Raw genomic sequence first — 13,144 nt, 5'->3', positions numbered from 1 at the left:
ACTGAGAAACTGGAATTACTCTGATAAATAAGAGAGTGAAGGGGCAGCCCATGGGATGAGACAAACACCTGAGAGTGACCTACTCAAGGACAGAATCCAGACTATTATAACGAGCTTGCATAACTTGACAGAATGAACACAGTCCTGACTTGAGGGCAGAGGACCAAAGACACGAAACAGCAAATGGGTACAAGATGAATGTGCAGCAGCGCCAGCTGCAGCAACATGTGAGCAAAAACCATCACTTCTCACCAATAAGCCTTATCAAAACCTTCGAGGTGAATGAGAAAAAGAACCATATATACTGTTGATCTGAATTTATGGAGATTTCTTTAAGAAAAATAAAAGTAAGGGGCAGAGATGGCTCAGCAGTTAAGAGCATCCACCGACCGCTCTTACAGAAGACCTAAGACTTATCCCCAGCGTCCACATCCGGTATCTCACAGCTAAGCTGCCTGTAACTCCAGCATGGGGGGTTTCTGATGCCCTCTTCTGAGGCATCTCTCCAGGCCCACTTTTTGAGTAGTCTTTGTTGGAGCAGGGCTCTAACTAGCTCTTGAAAGCTAATTACTAGATGTCTAGGAATTCTGAGAGACAGCTGTTAGACACTGCTTCTGTTAAAAATTATACTATGTAAATGCACAGTAAGTCATGTCAACAACTATGATATTAAATACTCAAGGCTCATTATCTTGCTGGGCATGTTGGTTAGCACACACCTGAATTCTAAGCACACAGGGATCTGAGGCAGAAGGAAGGAATTTGAGTTTAGCCTGGGCTACAGAGTGAGACCCTGTTCCAAATAAACAAATGAGGACAAATGTCATCATTTCTAAATCTTACTACATTTCACTATCACCAGAGATTGGAGTTGCCTACATGCATCAGATTTACATGAAGAGTGTATGCTAGAACACTGTTATTAAACAGCTCCACAATCAGTAATTCATAAGAGTAGCTTGAAGCTGGCCACAATAGAAGCGTTTATACCAGGGGAATAGGCAAGCTTTCATGAGGGACTCTCTGCTCCTCAGAGTTGGCTGTTGAATATGTGTTGGGCTCTGGAGAGGGGCTGATGTGATGCTCACATACTCCCCACATGGCCAGACAAGCCACCACACACGCCAGTTTGTGTCCGGGGAGTCTCAAAAGTGAGTATGAGCTAAGACAGATTAAAGGGAGCCTCATTTTTAGTGTGTTACCTGAACGGGTGCAGAACCTAGGTACATCAAGGTATTGTAAGCAAAGATTCCTATTGATAGGTGGGGATAATACACCATGGATGTTGAGATATAGAGATCAGATGAGCCAACACCTATAAAGTGCTTCCAAAATAAGCCATCATCTCACAATACATCATTTGACATGATACTCCACTGTAAGCAGAGCAGGGAAGGTTGGAATTGCTGCAGTCCATCAATGTTTGCTGAGGTTCTGTTTCCTTGAGAATTTAATGCGACCATTTAAAAACTAAGCCATAATCAACTTCCCCAGAGATGCCGCATACCTCAAAAACATAAGCTAGTGTTTCAGCAGCAGGAACCATACACATAACCAAGAACAAATTGTGAGGGCTTGCTAAGTCTGCTTCATTTATAAGCCGAAAGTAACCAGGGATGTTGCTGTCTGAGGTGTCAGGATCCACCCTAGCTATTCCCCACTCCTGTCCTCCAAGATGGAACAAGGAACTACTTGGAAAGATAGGGAAGCTTCCGCAAGACAGCCAGAGGCATCAGGACTACAGACACACTGGACGCAGAGATGGCAAGAACATTTACTGCCCCGTGGGCGGAACACTGACTGTGAGAACTGATGTTCTATCACGATTATTGCTCTTGACATTAAAATCAATGACAATCAATATCCACTTACTACTTGCTACCCAACATCCAGTCCTCTCTCTCAGGAAAGACTTTCCAGACGGAAACCATGGACTCGGAAGTGTCCTCCAAAGCCCATGGAAGCACATACATAACTGGCCTCGTGACTCAGTCAGCCTGCAGCGTCAGGTACCGAAAGGTCTTTCTCAAAACATGCTTCCAGTTCCCCATCCCCCTTTCAAAAAGCATTCATATTACCAGTGACCCAAGAGTGAAAAAGTATTTCAGAAAAGTGAGAGCAAAAACAGAAGCCAGTGTTTCTCCTGAGAGGGACAAGAAAGATCAGTAAGACAATGGAGGCTTGAAGCAAGAAATGGATACAGTTTTGTCAGAAACCGGTTGTTGACTTGGGGTCAGTAAACCATTATTGCCCTTGGGCTTTAGGTCCCATGCCTGGTTAATGAAGGGGTGAAGGGGGGCCTAGCTATCACTTCGGCTGTTTCAGAAGACTCCTACACAGCCTTGGTCACTTGCACTTTCTGCATTTAGGAACATCATATAACAAGACACACCCTTCATTGCTGATGTCGGGAAGTTGGTAATTATCAATGAGTCTCTAAATCTAATTACCAGAAGCTCAGACGTTCCCAATACATCTAATGTCAGGGACTGCATCCTGGAGTAATGAACCCCCAGCTCCCGGTGGATCCCAGAGCACTCGATGCAAGTCAGGATGCCCAGGTTGGTAGAGAGCCACGTCGGATCTGTCAAAGGAAAAGGGACATCATGAGCTTGCCATCAGAGAACAGTCAGGAGGCAGAAGTTTCTCCCTGTCAGGCTTTGAATATGAGCATTTTACCGTAGACACAGCTGCTGCCCCTGGTCATCTAAAATCACACTAAACCCACAAGCAATGTCCTTCTCCTTCCAAGTCCTATCCTTCCAAAAGCAAGTAACTAAAAGTCACCTGGCCATACTGCAGAGTGGAAGAGGAGGGGCAGGACTCTCCAAAGCAGAGCACTGAGGGGACGGATAAGATCTCAGGATACCAACAGGAACGGAATACACACTCCATGCCTGTGCTGTGCTATGCTCAGGGTCTGGGTTGTGGCAGTAGTCAACTGTGCTGTGAACATCTGAAGTCAGAGAACTTCTACATACTTTCACCTCACTGAACGCTCAGGGTGTGCTGCTAGCAAGTAGCGAGCACATGGCCACCCTTCGTTTCCCGGAGTTCAAGCTAGACTTTCCCCACATGGCACGTTCATGTCCTCATTTAAGTATCCTTCCAAGTGCTTAGTGTACAGTGTGGACCCAGCCAATAATTGACAGCGAATGCTGAACTTACAAAGCATTGAAATTAAGATGTATTGGAGCACAATGTCTCCCGAGTGCTTCCTGCCCCCTGAAATCCTCTGCAGAGAAACATCATGATCTTGCCCATGAGGTCATCATCGAGTTCTTTAAAAACTGTCTAGTTGTTAAAAAGTGGGAGTTGGGGAGAGGGGCTGGGGAGATGGCTCAGTGACAGGAGCACCTGCTGTTCTTGCACAGGACCAGAGTCCATGGGTCCTGCCCAGCATCCATGGGTCACAGAGTGTGCCTGAGAGTTACTTTAAATGGTCCTCTAAGTAGGACAGAGAGGCTGATGGGAATCCTAGGCAAAAGCACCCCCTACACACACACACACACACTCACCCTCACAGCCCCTCCGAGCCTGTGAGACTAGTGACCTTCAGTTCATCCCCAATGTGCCCTTCAGTTTTCATTGCCCGGCAGACGCTGAGCTGTAATCTTTTCATCTCCACCAGGCTGTCTTCCCAGGGTCCTGCCCCAGGCCCAGCAGGCAGGGATCTCCTACCCATGCGCCCCACTGCTCTCTGCACACAGTTCATTAAGCATTTGTGTAATGGGATGAGCCCAGACTGCTTTGTACCAATTTCATGTTTGAAATGAGAATGGAAAAAAAAAATATCAATGGGTGGATTTCAGGCATCCCTGGAATCCAAATGCCCTAGAGCTGGGGTTGGGGCTGTCCCGGGTCACCTGGTGCCCCACAGTCGCAGCACACGTCATTGCCCGTCATCCTCTGCACCTCCGAGATGATCTCCTTGGTCAGCTCTTGGACGATGTTATTTTCTCCAGTGTTGTCATCACCCTTAAAGGCGTTGTTCAGAGCTTCTTCCTTGCTGTTCTGCAGTACAGACATCCATCTGGGCAAACAGCAGCAGTGCTGGGCGTCAGCTGGGCGAACACACCCACTCCCACCCCTGCTTCCAGCCCCACCCACAGCACTTACATCTGACATTCTTGTTCGTCTTCCGCTTGGAAGTGGTACGTCCTGTCATCTGCACAGCAAGGGAGACTTATCACTGAGCAGCTGGGTGTATTTACCTCAAGAATAAATAATGTGTGCTCTCTGCCAGATTAATGTATAAAGCCAAGCAGCCCTTGGGACATGTGCGTGCCATGCATGTGTGTGTGCCTGCCTGCCTGCTTGCATGTGTGTGCTGACTTCAGTCATTGTGACTTTATAATACAAATCTAACAACCTGCCCCTTTCTAGTCTAAAAGATGCCATTTCCAGAGAATTTCTATAATCTCTTTAAAGAGACATCCCCAAAAAGGAACTGTTCAAGTCCTTTGATAAGAGCCTTCCCTATCTCACTTTTTGAGGTACTGTCTCTTTATGCAGACCAGGCTAGCTTTGAACTCACAAGAGATTTGCCTGCCTCTGCTTCCTGAGTGATAAGACTAAAGGCTTGGCTAATGCCCCCTGACGAACAAGAGCCTTTTCTGGAAAACACATCTTAGACATTTTCTGGCTTCCTTAGAAAAGAACTAATACTATATCAGAAATTCTAAAGCCACACCCTGAGAGTCCTATGTCACAAGCACAGCTAGATGAATAACGGTATAAGAGGAAGTGTCGCGCTGTGCATCAGGTACTTGCAGTGTCTTACAAGTGCTTTCAGGGGCCGTGTTCCCAGGAGGGGTGGATGAGGGGCAGCTTAATTTCTGTGCTATTCTTGCCAAAATGAACAACCTCAGCTAAGTCCTGAGGTACCACAGGAGAAACCTAGCTTGGCAGACATCTCATAACAAAACTGGACAGCAGTCTTCAAAACGTACAAAGGTCAACATGGGCAAGGGATGACTGTAGAAACTGGACCCCTAGGAGCCATGACTAACTATAATCTAAATGCGACATGGGGCCTGGAGGGATCAGAGCACCAGGACAAGGACAGGAGTGGGAAATGGATACATTCTGAGTACCATTTCACAGCACCAAGCCTGCGTCCTTCCTCAATGCGGATTTCTCTAGTAATACATACTGGCTAAATTGTACTGACATATACACACACACACACACTCACACACGCATGCATGCACACGGGTACACATGCATAAACACACGCACATGTACACACATACACGAACACATGAACATGTGCAAATACACACACACACACACACACACACACACACACACACACACACACAAATAAATGCTTTTGAAAATATAATGAGTAGACAGCTCTGCAGTAGTAGTTTTCACTCCTTGTCTTAGAAAGACTCTTGATGGGCCGTCTAATTGGGGCCAAGTATCAAGAGGGGTCAAGTGCAGACACAAGTGAGGCTCAGAGCAGAGGTTTTGTTTCTTTAAAATCTTAACACCAGGGGGAGTCAGACATCACTTGTTTACAATCTATCTGTCACCAAAGAGAGGAACAGGCAAAGAGAACTACTTCAAGTTAGACAAATACTGGATTGCAGCAGACTGAAGTGAGCAAAGAGGCATGGCCACCTTCTTCTCCCAGGCACCTCACAGCCCCACCCAGCCTCCTAGGAAGACGGCCAGAGGGGCAGGTCCACAGTTCTAGCTGGGAGCTTGCCAAGTGGACCTCAGAGTTCTCAGGAAGCTGTGACTGGAGGGCATGTCAGTGTCCTGGGCCCACACTGAGCTACTTTACAGCCAGGTTGGGTGTGGCTTTGTCATCTGCTGACTAATTCTGCCAGTAATCCCACTGGGCACTGGAGAAATGGGAGGTCATTCTGTACAAAGTGTCCCAATAATAACGCCCTCTCTGCAGGCTCTCTGGAAAGCCACCTAGACCAGGGCAGTTTCCATGAGCTTCTGCCACAAGAGAAGCGTTTGGGGCTGTAGAAAGGCATGCCACCAAGGCCCTCTGAGCTCTATCCTGTCTGGGAGACTGGCCAAGTTATCTCATAATTCTAACCACAGTCCTTCCTAGGGTGCCTGTGTGGCTCAAAGACAATGGCTCAAGAGTGTGCCTGAGGGCACAAGACTGGACAGGTCCCAAAGGGCTGGCTTTACTGCAGACAGATCCCCCTAGAGGAACACGTTCCCTCTAGATCAGAATGGGAAGCCCCTGTTTGGGAGCGGGAGATAACAGTGGGGGCGGGCCTTGCAGGCAGGAGCTCAAGGCAGCCAGCCAGCCTGTCATCCTCTCAGCAGATTCAATACAGAATGATCAGTGAGGAGAAGGATGACTCCTGGGGAGCAGCTACATTCTCACAGGCCTGCTGTCTCTTGGCCTGGCATTGGGTTCATCTTTGATTTCCCAACAACTATGTTAAAATCAAGGACATTTGATGGCATTTGCTCCACTAGTCAGGAGGCAGAGGGAATAGGGTGCTAAATGAGCCAGTCCCCACCCCCGACCCTTCCCACCTTCTCAGGACAGCACTAGCATCAGAGCTTTAGCCCGTGCATTTCAGGTCTCTACATGAGCTTAAGCCCCGGCAGCTCTGCAGAAAGCATTCCCACCAGATGTTCCCAGAGGTATTAGATACTTTGAACATCTGCTGAGTTGAAAACTGGGTAGGACTGGAATTAATTTTGCCCCTTGAAGACCAAGCAGGAGTAGTGGGTGAGACAGGTTTTCAACATAACTAGTGTTCTGCATCTGCATAGCCACAACAGCGAACGGTGGTTGTGGCCAAGATTCACGGAACATCTCAAGCTGCCACAAAGTCAACAGTGTGATCACGGTGAAGTCTGTCTGCATCACTGCCCTCGGGCATAACCAGACTCACACACTAGTCACTTCACCCACATCCTCAGGATGCAACGATTCACACCTAGCAGGCCTGTGTGCCCTTCCTATGTGTGCTCACTCCTCCCTGATGAGCTGAAAACACGCAGGAGAAAGGTTCTGGAGCAAGTGCTTCTGCACCGTGGTGACAGCTGAGGAGGTGCTGCACCTACCTCACTGTGGTACCCAAAGCTCGGCCAAGCTCAGATGGCTACCAAGTCCTGTCGTGGTACCCAAGGGAACTCACGCATAGGGTAACATCTTTTTAACAGGCTATCTTTTTTTTTTTTTTTTTTTTTAAAGAAGGGTTGAAAACCTGCTTTTCCAGCCACTAGCAGACATCTAATGACACCATCACGTTTTCTCCTCTAACTCAAGCTTAGGTTACAGTCTAGAGGAGGTGACCCGGTAGTGGTCACATGTAAAATACAGTCAAGGCTTAGCATTTTACATTGTAGATGGAATTCTGAGAGTAAGGTTTGCTACACATGGAACCTACCAGACTGAGGAGACAGGAAGCAACACAATCAATCAATCAATCTCTCTCTCTCTCTCTCTCTCTCTCCCTCCCTCTCCCCCCACCCCAACCCAGTGATCCTGTCTCTCCCTCCCTCACAGAGTTGGAGTTAGAGGCACATGCTTACAGCAAGTGCTCTAACCCACTGAGCAATCTCCCTAGCTCAGCATAAAGATGGCTCCCCTGTCACCTAGCTCAGCTTGGCCTGTGGCTCAGTGTAGTGGGTCTGCAGACTGAAGCCTGCTGAGGGGTACAAGCCACACAGGTGGTGGAGACGGCTTGACCAGACTTCTCGATTTGCTTTGAGTGTTAAATCACATCGCACTGGCTCTGAGGTCTCAGTCATGTGGTCTGAAGAATTAATCAGACCGTGGGATGGCATGCTAGGGTTGATGGACACGCCAACAGCCTAGGCCCCTCAGGCTAGTGCTTTGTGTAAACTCCACTGCTGTGCTGGATTGCTGGGGACACCACTTCAGAGGGAAGACTGGCCCACCCTTTCCTGAACTATAATCATGCCACGCACAATGACCGGGGACAAAAGGTATTTATCATATTTTCCTTAAGATGTCATGAGCCCCTTCCTTGTTTCTGGAAGGTTCTGAGTAAACGATTTCTGTAATTGCTGGTTATGGCAGTTCTTTTGTGTACACCACAAAGCTGAGAAATACACAGGAGCAAAAATGCAAATTCTGTAGTGGGAAAAATAAACAACTTTAAAAAAACTCAAGTTAAAGGGCTGTATTAAAAACCTAATCATTTTTGTTTTGAGCTTTAAAAAAAAAACCTTATTACATTTACTTATGTTTTGTGTAGGGAGAGGACTTATGTGCACCATGGTGTGTGTGTGTGTATGTGTATATGTGTGTGTGTGTGTGTATGTGTGTATATGTGTGTGTATGTGTGTGTGTGTATGTGTGTGTGTATGTGTGTATATGTGTGTATGTGTGTGTGTGTATGTGTGTATATGTGTGTGTATGTGTGTGTGTATGTGTGTATGTGTGTGTGTATGTGTGTATATGTGTGTATGTGTATGTGTATGTGTGTATGTGTGTGTGTATGTGTGTATGTGTGTGTGTGTGTGTGTGTGTATGTGTGTGACCTGCAGAAATAGATTTGCTCCTTCTACCACATGAGATCCAGGAATAAAACACAGGTTGTCAGGCTTGGCAGCCAAGGGACTTTAACCCACTGAGCCACCTCACTGGCCTCCAGATATAGCATTTAAAACACCACACAAACAAATTATAGAAACTCCACACAGCAAAACTGTCATGTGAAGAAGGCAGGTGAAAGGATTTTAGGGCTGAGATTCATCCAGAGTAGCTGAGGCTCAAGTGGAGAGGGTGGCTCTCAATTTACAGAGCAGGTGGGACAGGGTTGGCTTCAAAGGCCAAGTCTAACCAAGGACCAGCAAGCCACCAATCAGCACTAGAAAGATAAGAGGCAGATCACTGGCCTCACACTCATAATCCTCCTGTCTCAGCCTCCTGAGTGTTGGTTTTACAAGCTTATGCCATAATACCCAACCACCTTAAGACCACCTTACGGCCTTCAAAAGGCTGAAGCTCCAGGTATGCGTAAAATGACCATTGCTCAGTCTGGGAAAGAACTTACGTGATATGAGGTCGAAACACTTCTTCTCCTCAGGATTGGTCTTCACCTGGCAGGTTAGCAGGTTGAGCTTGGCAGGTGGCCGGTTGGCCTGTTTAAAAACAAATGAAAAAAAAAAAAAAAGATGCAGGTCCTGTGGGCAGTGGGAGACAGTCCTCAAGAGCAAACCTCTTACTAGTTTACATAAGGTTTCCAGGGATGGGACACACAGAGGAATGCTGGCGGTGGGGTGGGGTCCTTGGATCTCAGCTCCACAACAGCTTTCTCCCAGGGCACACCCAGCAGTCTATTACAACCCATCTGACAGGGCGAGGGCCAGGCCCGTGTAGAGGTTGGTGGTTGCTCCAGAGCTAAGAGATTGAGACACAGGGTTCTGACACCTTGGGGTGGCTTGAGCAAGCACACAGCTTCATTCCATGAGCTTTTCAAAGTGTCCTCCTAAGTGGAAACTTCCAAGAAAAGTCATTGGGCACACGTGCACACAAGGGTGTGTGTGTTCTGTGTATGCACATAAAAGGGTGTGGTCTGTGGGTTGTCTGTCCTTTGTTTGTTTTGACTATCTAAAATGAGCACAGGCAACAATCCACAACCCTAAATGCCAACCTCCACTGTCACTTGTTTTCAGGAAACATATTCCACATACAAAAGATCACAACACATTTTATTGGTTTCAATTAAAAAGGGAGAGGGGAACAGAGAATGGGGGACCGGAGAGATGGCTCATTAACAAAGAGCAATTGTTGCTCTTACAGAGGAACTCAGATTAGTTCCCATCACTCACTTGGGTGGCTCAACTTGGAACTCCAGCTCCAGAAAATCTGATGCCTTTTTCTGGCCTCTACGGGTACCAGGCACACACTTGGGACATACATACATGCAGTCAAAACACCCATATACAAAAAATAATAATAAACACTAAGTCTTAAACTATTCTCACTCTTCGCTCTCCTCGGTCACTAGACGCTTCAAGACACATGACCTAGATTTGGGATTAATCCAGAGACATGTCTGTACCTATAGCAGGGCAGGCCTGACAGAGGCTCTTGCCCTCGCAGACCTGGGAATTCTTGCCATTTACTTTACAGAGCTGGGGGTGGGGGTGTAGTAGTCTCCATTAAAATTGTTCAGATCCCTGCAACTTGTGAAATCTGAATATGACAAAGGATGAAGAAGATCTGAAATCTGAAAATAAAAACTACATGATCAGGTTTATCTAGCACCCTTGTGGTTTATGGTCATTTTGATGTTTTTGTTTGTTTAAGACAGGGTTTCTCTATGTAGTCCTGGTAGTACTAGCTGTCTTGGAACTCTCTCTGTAGACCAGGCTGGCCTTAAACTCAGACCAGGCTTGACTCAGTCTCCCAAGTGCTGGGATTAAAGGTGTGTCCACAGATAACATGAACAAATGAAATCACATGACCTGGGCTGAGCAGCCAGGGAGTCAGGGAGTTGGGGAGCAGGGCTCCAACAAACATGCAGGGTTCCACACACTGAACATTTACTATCACCTCCCTGGCTTTGACATGGTTTCCAGAGAAGGTGGGCATTCACCTGCACTTACATTTTTAAAGTTTTAGAGAATTTCATATATGTACACAATGAAATATAATCCTATCTACCCCTCAGACCACCTTACCTTCCCTCCTCCAAACTGCATGTCTTTTGGTTGTCCAGTTAGTGCTACCCACATATGTATGGGCGTGGGGTCATCCATTGCAGCATGGGAAGCTGACCAGTGGCTACATTTTCAAAAAAGATTGAGTCTCCCTCTGCCAACAACTCTGTCATAGCAACTCAGTATGTGAACTACCCATCCATTCAAGGATGGTAGCTGGCTTGCTTATTGGTAGGTCTCATGCAGCTAACCATGGCTGATGCCAGGATACATTTAAGAGCCACAATTTGAGTTATACATTTCCTCTCTCCCCACTTCTGTCTGTCACCTTCCCTCCCTGTGGTCACTCTTTACGTTGAATTATCTTCAAAGACACTTCAACCATCCCTTGAAGGAAATGAAAGCCCAGCACAGAGAAGGATCCAGAGTTTCATCTAGACTAGGGATTTGAAGCCATGAACATAGCTATATGTTAAAGGCTGCAGCCAAGAAGGACCCAGAGGCACTCAACGAGCATCTTAAACACCGCTAGCTCTTACAGGTTCCACTTTAAAGACTGCTTACTTTCTGCTCATTCGGGTTATTAGCTACCAACAAAGGTGTGAGGGAAACTTACGAGAGAACATTCTATCCATCAAATCCCCTCCTTGCTGCCATTTTGGGAAAAAAAAAGTCATTATTCAATTTAGCTAGAGAACAGTGCTGTCTCCTTCCCAAGGCAGCCTGGGTTTAGCAGGAAACTAGCACCTGGGAAGATCCTACCAGCCTTAGAGCTCGCAGCATGAGGGTCACAGGTTATTAGTGATTCTCCGACTTGATTGTACCATTCTACTTTCTATTAAATACCCCAGGCTTTTTTTTTCTGCCATACATATGGCAAGCAGCCTACCACTTACCAGTATCTCCAGTCCTTAAAACACTTTAAAATAGAAACTTGTTCTCTTCCCTCCAAGTGAATAACAATTACTTTTTAAAATGTTGGGCTAGCCAGGTGTGATGGCACATGCTTTTAATCCCAGCACTCAGGATGCAGAAACAGATGGACTTCCATGAGTTCAAGGCTAGCCTAGTCTATACAGTGAGTTCCCAACTGGCCAGTTATATGGTGATACCTTTTCTTAGAAATACATACATACGTACACACACACACACATACATACATACATACATACATTCTTACATACATACTAAAATGTGGGGCCCTCTTAAGCAGCAGGGAACTCTTCCAGCACAATGCCGCGCTCAGGCCTTGGTGGGGTGGCAGTGATGTGAACTCGGTCAAGAAGACTCCTAATAAGAACTCTCATCCCCAGAAAGACCTTCCCAATGCCAGAAACAAACCTGCTATGGCAGTACCTACGCAGGCTCTCCCTGTATCCACCATCCTAGAGGGTACCTGTACTCCTCTGTGGGAGTAAAGAGTGCAGCAATTTCACTTCCCAGTGGCTGCCTGCTTCCAGAAGGGAAAGTCTTTCCCATAGTGCAAGCACGCCCTACGAGCTTACACTTCCCACAGACCCTATTCCAGCTGTGTGCCAGCAGCTGCTCTTAGATTCCTACTTCCTCAGACCCACCTTTGGAAACCTGTCCCCCTTTCCTGCTGGTAATGAAGCAGAGTCAGGAACGACTGGCAAAATGAGCAAGCTACATAGGAGCCAGATTAAAAACCCATACCCGCAAATAATGCTCGCCCAGTCCTCGATCTCAGCCTGGGTCATCCACATCTGCAATATGCAAGCATTTGCATGGCACAGGAACATGGAGGGCCCTTCAGGATCCAGGAGTTGTTATCCAGGCTCCTCTGGGGTAGTTAGGTGGAGGCTGCTCTGGGACCCACCTACAGCTAGAGGAGGAAGTGGCTGCTAAAGCCAGAGGATACTCCCCCCTGCCCCTGCAAGAGGAGGATTCTTGAGAGGGTTCAACTCAAAGAACACAGCTTTTAAAAATACATACCCACTGTCTAAGAAGAGCATCAGCATCCTGGTGGAGATAATTATAACTACTGTCTGCCCCAGAACTGGGGCAACCCATCAAAATTTAAAGAATTTTTATTATGCCTTTGGAGAGCCAGCTGGAACTCTGGAACTCACTTGAAGCCACTTAGAATGCCAGCACGGAATCACCAGGCATGCCCAAGGGATCACAGCCCTGTTGTTGATTTAAGTGGAGGGCCCCTTAGGGACCCCAAGAAAGCAGCTATGCCTTGTAACATGGGAGTTCTAACTTCCTCTACAGTGACTTCTGCATCGACCTGATGTGTGTCTCAGCTAAAACAAACTAATGGACACTGTGGAAATGAACCACATCAGAGAGCATGAGACTTGTCAGGGAAATCCAGCCGTCCTCCTGGCCTGACGTTCTGCATCTAAAGGATGCACACACGGTTACACTTCCCTTAGTCTGAGCAGTAAGGCCCCCTCATTCCTGTGCACCTGCTGTGTGGAGAGAACAGTACATCAAGATCCTAACCGAAGGCTCAGGAGTGAGGAGCAGTTGGGTTACGGGAAGATGGATGACC

At 47.0% G+C, this 13,144-nt stretch overlaps 1 protein-coding gene across 7 annotated transcripts in view; it reads right to left on the bottom strand.

Moving 5' to 3' along the window:
* Asap2 (ArfGAP with SH3 domain, ankyrin repeat and PH domain 2) overlaps nt 1-13,144 on the bottom strand; it is a 158,804-nt gene that overhangs the window by 36,765 nt on the left and 108,895 nt on the right. For all 7 annotated transcript variants that reach the window (XR_001780443.2, XM_006515047.2, XM_006515048.2 and 4 more), the window contains 4 exons: nt 9,015-9,102; nt 4,120-4,168; nt 3,867-4,033; nt 2,451-2,584 (listed from right to left, as the gene is read on the bottom strand). Coding sequence is in view for 6 of the 7 variants with exons in the window: in XM_006515047.2 (XP_006515110.1) it covers nt 2,451-2,584; nt 3,867-4,033; nt 4,120-4,168; nt 9,015-9,102 (438 nt within the window). In the remaining variant the exon portion in view is untranslated. The remainder of the gene's footprint in view (nt 1-2,450; nt 2,585-3,866; nt 4,034-4,119; nt 4,169-9,014; nt 9,103-13,144) is intronic.

This window comes from Mus musculus, chromosome 12 (genome assembly GCF_000001635.26).
Source record: "Mus musculus strain C57BL/6J chromosome 12, GRCm38.p6 C57BL/6J".
Lineage (NCBI taxonomy): Eukaryota > Metazoa > Chordata > Mammalia > Rodentia > Muridae > Mus > Mus musculus.
This window is presented reverse-complemented; position numbering and strand designations above follow the sequence as displayed.